At 53.5% G+C, this 12,299-nt stretch overlaps 1 protein-coding gene across 8 annotated transcripts in view; it reads right to left on the bottom strand.

Moving 5' to 3' along the window:
- DENND1A (DENN domain containing 1A) overlaps positions 1-12,299 on the bottom strand; it is a 566,150-nt gene that overhangs the window by 39,988 nt on the left and 513,863 nt on the right. For all 8 annotated transcript variants that reach the window (XM_062207587.1, XM_062207591.1, XM_062207594.1 and 5 more), the window contains one exon: positions 7,083-7,214. In XM_062207587.1, the coding sequence (XP_062063571.1) occupies positions 7,083-7,214 (132 nt within the window). The remainder of the gene's footprint in view (positions 1-7,082; positions 7,215-12,299) is intronic.

The raw sequence follows: 12,299 nt of genomic DNA, 5'->3' as shown, positions 1-12,299 counted from the left end.
GACCGTCACAGGGCGGCTGAAAGTGGGCCAACCTGTTGGAGTCGCCTGGTAGGGAGATGGAACAGGGACCTGTTCTTGTGGGCCTCAGTGTTGTGCCTGGTGGGAGGTGAGCAAGTTATCGCCACACCACACCTGCTCAGCACGTAAGAGGCACTCAGGTGGACGTTCAAGGGCTCAAGTGCAACAGGAGCGTTGGTGTGGGAGGCCCCTGGCTGTTCAGCCACCAGCCTTACCTAGTGCCGCCTGGCGGCCGTGTAGCTTAGAAGCCAATTGCCATCCTGACCCTGGGCTTTCATCTGGCTGCTGTCTACCCCCAGCCTTTCCCTGGAACATGGGGACCTCGGTCCTCACTTTGAGCTCAACGTGGCATGCTATCTGCCAAGGCAACACCGACCGTCCACTCAGAACTCTCCAAATTTTGTACCCACTCCTTGGGAATTTCCAGAACCTGATTTCCCTGTTTTGATGGGCAACTCTTCCCTTCTGAAATTGAGCGTGCCTGCTCAGAGGAGCAAACCCTGGGCTTGTTAACCTTTTATCAGGAAGCTGTCCCTGGGCTAGCCTGGGCTATGGAAAGGTGAGGCACAGGGAAGACAGGCCCAGCCAGCCATGCTTGAGAGAGACCTGACAACTGTGCTGCCAATTAGGGGCTGTGCTGCCTTTGGTAACGTCAGCGAGCGAGTCAAAACAACTGGACGGTCACCCAACCAGGACGGGCGGCAGGTGGTGTCATGGTCCCCCTGCTGGCACGTGGAAAGGCTGGATTGGACCAGGAGGAGTTGGAGAGAGCTCACTGGGGGGACGGCCTCCGAGGCCCTGCTTTCTCACTGTACGCTGGCTGAAAAGAGCAGAAAAGGGGTGGACAGCGCGACGCGGAAGGAAGCAGGTGTGAAGGAGCCCCACGCAGGGAGCCTCGTGGACTGATGAAGAACAGTGTGGGTGAGCTGGGCCAAGCAAATGGCTTGGGGCTGTGGACCACAATGCTCGCCTGCTCACTCATGCCTCGCTCTGCTGCCCTCACCTGCCCCAGGCCCCTTCTGCTCGCATGTCTGAGTCAGGCCTGGGCAGCGTCCCTTGCCATCTGTGGCGCCAGCACCAACCCCTCTGTGCCGTGACACGCCACCTCCTCTTGGCTGACGCTCTGCTTTTGCCGCCGAGAGCTGCGGGGCTGTTGGGTAGGTTACAAGTGCATATGAGCAGGATGTGTGCCCAAGAGCCAAGCTGATGGCCGAGCACTGGGGGGACATGGCTGGTGGGGAGGCCACACCAGCAGGGGATGTAGGGTCAGCCTTGCACCTGCCTGCTGGGGAGAGAGACTGAGAGTCACCAGGGCCTGCGGGCCAGCACGGAGCTAGGTATTTACAGGCAGTATCTTACCTAATTCTCACAGCCACCTGGGACGCTGCCATTGCTAGCCCCACTCTAAAGAGGAGAAAACTGGATTTCATCAAGGTTAAGTCACTTACTGGGGTCACCCACCAGTGAGCGACAAAGCTGAAATTTAAGCCTGGAGCTGCCTGATTTGAAAATCAGTGTTTGGTTCTCTCCACGGCACTGCCTTCCAGCATTTACATTTTCAGGGGTGGGGTAGGAGATGGGGGCTGTCACTCTCTCTCTCTCTCTCTCTCTCTCTCTCTGTCTTTGCGAACGGTGCTATATGCATGTGAGTGTGCATGTGTGGCATTCTGTGACCACACTAATTGAAGGCTTCAGGCCTCGCGGTATTTCACCCCTAAATACTTCAGCTAGGAATAGAACAGATTCCCATAAAACCTTGCTGTTAACAACAAATTCATGATACCACCTAACATCCCAGTCCATCTTCCAATTTTCTAACTTCCCCACGAAAATGTTTAAAGTTTTCTCTTTCCTTAAATCAAAGAGGCAGAGCTAGGTTCACACTTTGCATTTTGTAACTGTCTTAGTCCCTTTTACAGTTAGAAGAATCTTTACGTCTGATCCGTGCTGCTGGTTTATTTGATGTAACTCCTTGCCCCACATCACTGTGCCTGCTCCTGGCCAGCTCTACCCATCCTGGAGCAGTGTGGGAAGGCCGGTCCTCTGCTCTGCTTCTGTTCCTTCCCCTAAATACACACAAAGGGGAGACAGGATCTAAATTCCCAGAACACAAACCGGTTTGGAAATAGTTTTTGACTGCTGATGGATGGGATATTCATTTTTCTTCTTCAAATAAACAGAGTTTTATAATCATAGCAATTGAAATGCAACCAAATACTTTGCTGGACACACAGTGAGCACTTAAACAATAATCAGCTCTGACTTAATTTGCGCAGTCGCACCAATAATAAACAACCCCAGGGGCATATGCTGACTGCCAGCTCCGAGCCGGGCCCTGCAGAGGGCAGGTGACATCCGAGGGGCTCTGGGTCTGGCAGTGGAGACAGCCTTCGAGAAACAAGTCCAGGGAATCCCGACTTAGGAAGGGGACCTGCTCTGGGCTCGGACAGGTGCCACACCAAGGGGGAACGTGGACATCTTCAGGGGAGACGGGGAGCAGGCAGGGGGAACGGCCACTTGTGCATGCTCCAAGTGGACCCTGTGAGGTGGTGAGGCAGTGAGGGACTGCCGTGGGAGGGCCAGTCAGGAGACTAGCAAACAGTCCAGGGGCGAGACCAGGCGACTTGCACTGTCACCGAGGTGATGGGGGGTGGGGGAGGGAACTGAGAGGTGATTCTGGGGCAGAAGGCGGGAGCTCTGAGGAGGGGAACAAGGAACCAGTCCTGGGGGCACAGCAGTGCCACTCCTGGAGTGGGAGCTGGGGGAGGAGGAGGAGGAGGAGGAGTGGGGCTGGTGGGGAGCACCTGTTCAGATCAGAGGCCTGGGTCTGAGGTGGCTGGGGAACATGGGAGCACCTGCTGGAGGTGCCGGGGAGGTAACGGCTGAATAGGAGGGAATGTGAGTGACCTCTCAGCTCAGGGGGCAGAAGAATTTGCCAGGGCACTCAGGGGTGCTGAGAAGGCACGTGGCAGCCAAGCGGCCTTCTCCAGCCTCCCGTGGCAAGCTCCCGTGGCCTGCGATGTACCCGTAAAGCTAGGAGCTGCTCTCGTGAGGGTGTCCGACCCTCTGTCACAGCTCTCTGGAAGCCACGGTGGGGCTTGGTTTGGGCCGTAGTTTACCCAGCTTTTCAGACTTTACATGAATGAGGTTTAGAACCCTCCGCTTAAACGGAATAGAGACACTTTTCAGTACCGCTGTTTGGAATCTATCAGACCGGAAGGTAATGACTTTGCACATCGATCAATGTGGGGAAAACTAATGCAGGGAGCCCTGGAAGGGGTCTGCCTCCTCCTCCCACCTCCCTGTCAGTGGAGGACTCAACCCCCGGCCGACGGCACACAGCGCTGGCAGCCCACACCCAGAGGAGCATCTACAAACTGGACACACACAGTCAGACCGGGTCCCGGGCCCGGAGGGAGGGCTGCACGTGGCCAGGAGAAGCAGAGGTGCTGCTGCTGGCTTTGCAGTGCGAACGAGTGCCCTTTGCCGCAAACAGCATCCGAGCGGCTTTGCTCTGTGGTAGCAGGGGTGCCGAGCCACACTCTGCCTTCTTCCTACCAGCTGCTGGGGAGGAGCCCAGGCCATGCGCACAGATGGGAAGCACCTGGCGGCCTGCCCGCCTTAGCTTGTACAGGGAGCAGCGTGGCTACTTCTGCTGATTCCTCGGAAGGCAGAGGCTCTGGGCAGGGTGCGTCCAGGCTCTGCCTGGGAGGACGCTGCTTCCCTACTCCTTCTGTCGCCGCAGAAACACACACGCTTCCTGTCCCTATCACCGCGGAGAACGAGGCGGGGGTCCTGAGCTCGTCTCTGTGCCCTCCCTCGGTTTGGAGGAAGGGGCTGAGCTGGCTCCCTCACTCTCGCTGGCTCCCTCTGCTGCCCGCTGCGCCCCCTGGCTGGGAGCTCCCGGGCAGCTCTGCCCTGGGCGAGGCTGGCAGGCGTCCACCAGCCTGTGCACGGTGACGCTCTTTCAAATTCAGAAGCAAAGCTGGAGCAACCATTTGGCCTCAGGTCTCCCCAACTGGCGCCCTGGGAGCTCTTCCCCATAGCCCCGTCGCTCTGGCTCAGCTGGCCCATGAGCTGATCTGACTCCCTCAGGATGCGCCACAAGTGTGGGGACCGAGGACTGCTGCCCTCGATGCGCAGTGTGTCTAGATATCCGGGTGAGCAGACGCGTAAGGAAATAGAGGAGCAGCCACAGTGACCAAGGAGAAACGCACAAGGCAGCAGCAGCTCTCGCCTGGACCCCACACTCCGCCTTCTTGCCCGCCCCTCCGCACACCTGCTGTCGGAGGGCTCTGCAAGGGGCCACCCTGTGGGATGGCCCCTACCCAGCGCTCTGGGCTGCCCACACCTGCACCAGCTTTGCAAGGTGGACAGAGGAACGCAGCCTCCATCCCCGGCAGCAAGCTAAGTGTTCTTAAAGGATAAGACTCACAAAAACGCAAGCTCAAGGGAAGGACTTTTCTGAGGTTGGCGTGCACACAGCTGAAGTCCCGGTACGAGCGCATGCTGGCTGGACCGCCCTGGGTTTCGGGCTGGCAGTGTGGTCTTGGGCAGGTCCCTTCACGGCCCTGAGCTCCAGCTCTACGTCTGTAGGATAGGGCTAAAAGTCCTTTGCTGGCAGAGACGCACAGGGTACTGGGAGCTGAGGAGAGTCCATTATTTTCCAAAGAGAGAGAATACAACACCGGGGCTCCCTGAGTAGCTTTGGTGATCTGGGGATGAATGCTTAGATTTTCTATATGCCCAGGAAAAGCTGAACCAGTGGCACCAGGCCTACGGTTTTACCAATGCCATCTCTTAACATGAGGCTAAAGTTGCCTGGTTGTCAGGTTGGAGTCTGGTTAACCAAAAATATCACATTAAAAAAAAAAAAAGAGCCCATAGGAGAATATGACAATTCCTGAAATGGCGCTCAGAAGTCTCTTCACTGGGGAGCATGGTGAGGCCCTAACACTCCTGTCTGACAGAGGCACGTGCCCTGGAAATGCTGCCCGGTCCACCCGGTGACCCATCAGACCCAGCACCCGGGCAAGGACCAAGGCCAAGCTACCACAGGGCAAAGCTGCAAAGAGTTAAAAGAAAGGGGTGTGCGGTTTCCCTGGCCCATCCCCCACAGCTAATCTGTCACCTAATGAAGAAGGGGCCGGCACAAGTGAGCTGGCTGGCAGTTCACTTACAGCAAACTGATTAAGAATGTTCAACCAACAGCAGGCTCTAGACCTTTCCAGAGAAAATAAATAGAGTGTAGACTCTATGCAAATGTGTTTGTCACTTTGACAGCACGTCTCAATTAAGGCATCTCGCGGCTGTGGGTAGGCTCTGCGGCTGCAGCTGGAAGGGAGAGCCCGCTGCATGGCTGATACTGGGGGCTTGACCTTAATCCGCATGCATGCATTAAAAAAAAAAATCCTGCCTTCCTGTACACTTGCATAATGCTGGCAGCCACGTGAGGGAAGTGACAAACGGGGGGAAAAAAGCCACTTTCATCCTCTCCAGTTTGCAGACCTGTGAAGGCACAGACAGCTCTTATTTCAACAGAGTTTGGGGTGGCTTTTTTAATTGTTTATCCCCCACCCGTGAGCGGGCGCGCGGGCGCACACTCACTCTTATTCTGTATTTAGCTGGGAGTGACATGAAAGCATCTCTACTTCTTGCTGAAATGGAAAGAGGGTCTTTCTCCATTTCAAATAGGGCCTTCTTTTTTGTGTGTTTCGAAAAATGGAATGTTTAACACCATGAAACCCCTCTCCCCCGCCCCCTCTTTCTCTGTAATGGGCTCCCAACTCCGGCGAGGGGCTCCTTTCATGGGAAGGTTAGTGTGTGCGGGAACGAGGACAAAGGAAAGGAGGAATGCCACGCCGGCGACAGCTAACAGGGCCTTGCTTTCAGCAAGCGCAGCCACGGAACCCGGGTGCTGAGTTCTCCTGAGGGGCGGGAGCTGGGGGGGGGGGGGGATGGTGGCAGCTGCTGGGGGAGGGGACACGGCTGGATGAGCGCCGGCCCTTGGATGCTTCTTTCCTAAGCCGCATTTCAGTTTTTAGAAATGTCCCTTTTAGGTGTGACATCAGGAGAGGGGGCGAGCCTCCCCGGGTTAGAGAGACGTGAACGGATGATGTGAGAGCGCTGATAGGAGACGCACGCTTCCCAGGCTGCGATCAGCTCACCCCTGCAGTGGGAAGCACTTTGCTACCCGGTAAATGCCTGTTGGAGAGCAGGAGCCTCTCAAACAGAGGTCCTTTTTGCGGTGACACTGTAGTCGCATTTAGGACAAAAATCACAAAGACTATGTGGAAGATGTCTGAAGATTCAGGAGGTTTGAGGGTAAACTTGCACACTCTTGTTAACGGCCAGGTCTTGCTCAACGAGCCATTCCTCACCAACCAAAACCAAATAACCTTTGCTCATCAAAAGAGCCAACTCCAGAGAAGTAGAAGAGGTACCCAATCTCCCCAACCAGAAATACAACCAGGGATAGGAAATGGATTAAAGAAATGTTAGTTTCCATCTCGGCACAGTGTTTTGTACAAGGGGGAAAAAAAAATCAAACAAATGGACACTTTTTCAAATGCCCAGGTCGCTGGACATAGTTGGTTAGAGACTTGCATCTCTGGAATCGCAGCGCGAGTGCTTACTCTGGGAAGCCCCACTCCCGACATCGATCTTCAGGAAGTACACTAATAAAGAACTCCTAATTGATTTTTTTAAGACTTCGCTTGTTGCCTTTTATTTGAAGGTGCAAAGAAGGGCCTGGGATGCTAAAGTGTTCTAATGAGACGCTTAGCTAACGGAGACACCTTCAGCCCAGTGCCTGGCAGTGGGGGAGGCGGCAGCTGCCTGTAATGACTTCATTCAATAGCTGAGCTGGTTTACGACCAGAGCCATGCTGTCTCCCTGAAATTTTTGAAAATGCACCTTCAAAACATGTTTGCACCAAACACACATTTGAAGATGTGAGAAACTCCTCGCGGTTGCTTTGCTAAAGAGAGCCGAAACGGAAAAACTGCCTGCTGCCTGAGCTGCAGGTTTCTGCATCCAGGCCTGGGGAAGGGCCGGGCACGTACCTGTCCGAAGTGGACGGTGATCGGTCTGCGGTCTTCTCGGAGCCTGGGGTCCTTGGCCTCCACCAGAGGGGATGGTGCAGTCTTTGGCAGCTGCTCCTCCGTGGAGGGTGCACAGCCATTCTCTGTGATGTCCTGCAGGGGGAAACACGGCGGGAGTCGGGGTTGGTGCCAGGTATCCGGGCCCAAACCCCACAGCCAACAGGTCCGCCCCAGGCTATCCTCCCCAGAGAGGTGGAGGAATTGGAGGGCTGACCTGACTCTTGTTCTTGTAAGCACTAGAGAAACCAAAATGACCCACGTTCAATTACAACAATAACACAGTAATACAGGATTATGGCAAAGAGAATCATCTTTCATCCTGCTATTTCACACGGCTATTTTCCTATTCACTTTGTCTACATGCAGACATCTAAAAATTACTCGCAGTCACAGCTCATGCATAGTTTTACATCCTGCTTTTCCCAATTTATTAGAAGCATCTCCATGGTGTTGCACAGGCATCATCATCATTTTAATGGATGCATAATAGCTCATTGAGCAGATAAACAATGATTTATTAAACCATTCCACTCCACTACTTTGGGCATTTAGATTGCATCTAAGTTTGTTTGTTTTTTTCTAAATACCAGTGACACATACTGCAGTTCTTCTTCTTCTTTTTTTTTTTTTTTTTTTATTTATGCTTTTACAGAGATCCCTGGGAATGAAATTGCTTGGTCAAAAGATAGGAACACGTCTAGGGCTTTTTATTCATCCTACCAAACTGCTTTCCAATTTACACCAACTACCAGCAATGGACGCATTATCAGTTTCATGAGACTTGTTAGCCTTGTCGTTTTAAGAATGTATCGCTAATTTAATAGGTGAAAAACTACACTACATTGTTGTTCTAATTTGCACAACTTTGATTATTTGTGCGTGTGGACATGTTTCCTGTGCTGGCTCACTCATGGTGCTACTGTCTGGGAACCTGTGTGTGTGGTTGGAGCCTCTTCCCCCACCCCTGTGGTCTTCAGGGAGGAGGAGGAAGAGACTGAAGTCTGAGGGAGGCCTCTGTGACTCAGGAAACATTAGGGTAGCAACGGCATATTGTTAAACCCAGAGGGTAACATCAGGCTGTGCTGCAGAAGAACCAAGTCAAGTTACAAGGACTCGAGGAACCCCAGTGTGCAAAAGGCAGGGCACGGGCCCAATGCTTTAGGCTGGCAGTCTCGTATGTTCTCCAAGCCAAGAAAGTCGCTTCAGTCTTCATGGAACAAGGCAGAGAATAAATGCCCAAAGAGGTCACGTGGAAATAATCTTTTTGTTTTATCCAGTCTAAAAAACTCACAGCCAGAATTAAATAATAACTACCATTTCTAATTCTCTTCACTGCAACAACGCATAGGCATTTGGATCAACAAAATGAGTACCCTTGATACTCATAGAGACTCTGGATAACCGGTCATTGCCAAGTTCTCAGCTGAGTAGAGGACGGGGGACACCAGGGAGTGTTCCCTCATTGCACATCTCCAAGTCTGAGGTAGGTGGGCAGGGCAGCTCTGAGGATGGAAGGAGATAGACAAGGCAACCGCGGGTCTAGAACACCGTTAGCTACCCCCATGACAGGAAGTACACAGACACTTGCATGCGCCACCATGCAGATGTATAGACATCGGCCCCAACACACCCAGCTTGTCTAGCTCCGGGCCTCCTCTCCTCAGGAATCAAAGCTGCCAGAGAGGCCAGCCCTGGGGAGCCTCTGCTGCTTGTGGAACAGCACAGGGAGAGGAAGACTTCTCAGTTTTACTTGGGGTGAGGGGGCTTGGGTCAAGCGGCCCACCTGGGAAGGGTCAGTCTCAGCCAGTGAGATGGGGGGAGGGAGGGAGGGAGGGAGAGAGAGGTAGAGAGGGAGAGGGAGAGAGGGGGAGAGGGAGAGAGGGAGAGAGGGAGAGAGGGAGAGAGAGAGGGAGAGGGGGAGAGGGAGAGAGGGAGAGAGGGAGAGAGGGAGAGAGGGAGAGAGGGAGAGAGGGAGAGAGGGAGAGAGGGAGAGAGGGAGAGAGGGAGAGAGGGAGAGAGGGAGAGAGGGAGAAATGCTCCTTTGGAGAAGGGCTGCCCAAAGGAGCTTGGGTCACACAGGACGAAGTGTGGGGGGTGCCTTTGTGTTGGGAAGCGACAGAGGAGGAGGAGGCATTCTGGCTCCAGGTGGGGGCACTCAGAGTAGGACATGTGAGGCGGAAGAGGCCCAACAATCACAAAGTCGCTTCTGATTCAGGACAAGTGTGTGTGTGTGTGTGTGTGTGTGGTTGGAAAAAAAGATTTAACTGCAAAATAACATGGCAAGAAAACCCTGATAGTAATGAAACACTGTAGGATGACAGAGCGATTTCCAAAAGGAAGTGCATGGGGCAGTTTTGGGAAAAGCAGCTTAGTCTAAGCCTCTAAGTCTTGGAGTCTTCTAGTCTCACGCTGACCACGAACTCGCGGGCTGATCTCGCCAGTTCCCTCAGCCTGCCTCTCAGCACCCATTCCTTTATCTTTACAAGGCGGGGAGACCACCACCTGCTCGGCAAGCATCTGAGCTCCCAGGAGACGGGGTTCACTGTGACGTCACAGCACTTTGTAAAGGCAGCCTCTGACGTGCACCCTGTGTAAAGCTAAGCCACTCCTGGCAGGCACCTGCACACCCTTGGCCTTCACACTCACACCCAGGTCCCACAGCGATCACATGGGGAACAGGACCACCCCACTCTCTAGGGCTCACAGAGGGTAATTTCCCTAAGGCCACAGGTGGAAAGCAGAGGGCCTGCAGCCATCGACTCCTGGCATTCATGCTGGACCACCCCCTAGCAGCAGAGGGGAGCAGTTCTGAACTGAGGTCACGGACGGGACCTCTCCCAGCTCCTCTTCCTCGGCCACCCCTCGCGTTAATCACATCCTTTATCCGCAGCCTGAAAGCAGGGTTGCAGGCTCTCAGCTTCCTGCCTCTAGATGGCAACTCCGACGTGCTCTCCAGGAAACCTCCATAAAGTTCACTTGAAACTTTGGAAGGCAAAGGTGCCCAAGAGACACATGTTCTTGAGTCAATAAGCAAGCCACACACTGGTTTTATTTAGTTGGGTGCAGATTTATCTCTTACAAGGGGCTGGCGTTGTGGCACAGTGAGCTAAGCTGCCGCCTGCAATACCAGCATCTCGGATGGGAGCGCTGGTTTGAGTCTTGGTTGCTCCCCTTCATTTTTTTTTTTTTTAAAAGATTTATTTATTTATTTGGAAGGCAGAGTTACAGAGAGGCAGAGGCAGAGCCAGAGGCAGAGAGAGGTCTTCCATTTGCTGGTTCACTCCCTAAGTGGCTGCAGTGGCCAGAGCTGGGCCGATCCAAAGCCAGAGGCTTCTTCTGAGTCTCCCATGCAGTTGCAGGGGTCCAAGGACTTGGGCCATCTTCTGCTGCTTTCTCAGGCCATAGCAGAGAACTGGATGGGAATTGGAACAGTAGGGTCCTGAACTGGTGCTCATGTGGGATGCCAGCACTGCAGGCAGCAGCTTTACCTGCTACAACACAGCGCCAGCCCCAAGGCTGCTCCGCTTCTTACCCAGCTCCCTGCTAATGAATCTGGGAAGCAGCGGAGAGTGGTCCAACTGCTTGGGCACCTGCCACTCATGCAGGAGACCCAGATGTAGTTCCGGGCTCCTGGCTGTGGTCTGAACCATCCCTGGCTATTTGGGCATTTGGGGAGTGAACCAGGGGATGGAAGATCTCTCCCTTTCTCTCTCTCTCTCTCTCCCCCACCATCACTCTGCCTTCCAAATAAATGAATAAATCTTAAGAAAAGAATTCTTACAAAGTCCCTTGGCCTGCTCCACCCATTTCTCCATTTCTTCACTATCTACTCCAGCTGGGGGCAGGCAGCCTTCTACCAGGAGGCCACCGGGAGAAGAGTGGGAAGAGTCGAAAGAAACAGGAATGGTTCACAGCCCAGGCTTCTGCTTGTATCCAATAGCAACAATCTCATGGTCCCCTCACACACCACAGAGAAGTTCCAAGATCCCGGGGGCTGCCTGACACCTACAGACCAGGTGTTTTCCTGCACATACACCCTATGAAGGAGTCCAATTTATAAGTTAGGCATCATGATAGCATAACCACGGTAAGTAATAATAAAATAGAACAATTGCATTAATAGAGGGTAGTACAGGTCTCAGGAGTGGGGTTTTCCTCTCCCTCTAGTCCTGTCCTGCAGTGCCGGCTGAAACCGTGGGGAGTGAATGGGCCAGGGATAAGTGGGCACGGCTACAGGGGAGCCACGAGCGGCAGCTTCGGAGGCCTAGGAACGAACTTGGCCATCAGCCAAGGACTCGGGACACAGGTGCTCTCACACCCTTCTGGTGGGAACGTGAACCGGCGGTTTGCATGAAGAGCCTAAAAGGCGTGTGAACCCTTAGGCCCGTTCATTTCCTGTTTGGAAACATATCCTAATGAAATAATACGAACTCTGGCAAAGTCCTGCCCACGAGGACACATGCCTGGAAAAAACTGGAAACCGACTGAGGTGTGCAACAGTGGACGGGTGAACACGTATTTACAGGGTGGGGGCGGGGGGGCTTCAGGAAGCTCAGGGAGAATGTATATTGTGAGATTATGCATGGATTCCAAACCAACATAAACTCGTTGTTTAATTCCACTTTCCACAAGCTTTCTAAAGTACCTCTGCACGTCAATGAGATGTAAGTTTATGTAGCTCTTTAAAATGACTGGTGGAAGAGACATTTAGTGGTCTGGGCAACGTTTGGGACACATTAAGTCAAAGTGCAGGTTAGGAAATGAGATTGTTATTTTGTTTCTTGCTTTCCTGATGTGTTGAATTTTCCCCTACAAATGTGCATTTTGTTTGCAGACAGGGAAAAAAAAAAAAAAGCTGACCTTCTAAATGTCATTGTTAGAAAGCAGAATCAAGAAGCTGACAGGAGGGGTAGAGCCGTGCCTTCCGGAAGGGTCCCACAGGAGCAAGACACCCGACAGAGCAGCAGCAGCGCCGAGGCCCTCCCAGGGGCGAGCCCCTTCCCACAGCACTGCGGTGTGGCTCAGAACACGGGCACCTCCCACTTCCCAGCCGGGGGCAAAGCCCAGCAGCAGGAAAGATCCTCTTCCTAGCCCCGTCCCTGAGCACTTACTGGGATCAAAAATCACGGTGGGTCGGCCCCCACCCGCCCGTGGAGAAGGCAGGTGCAGCATACGGTG

Source organism: Lepus europaeus, chromosome 12, assembly GCF_033115175.1.
Source record: "Lepus europaeus isolate LE1 chromosome 12, mLepTim1.pri, whole genome shotgun sequence".
Lineage (NCBI taxonomy): Eukaryota > Metazoa > Chordata > Mammalia > Lagomorpha > Leporidae > Lepus > Lepus europaeus.
This window is presented reverse-complemented; position numbering and strand designations above follow the sequence as displayed.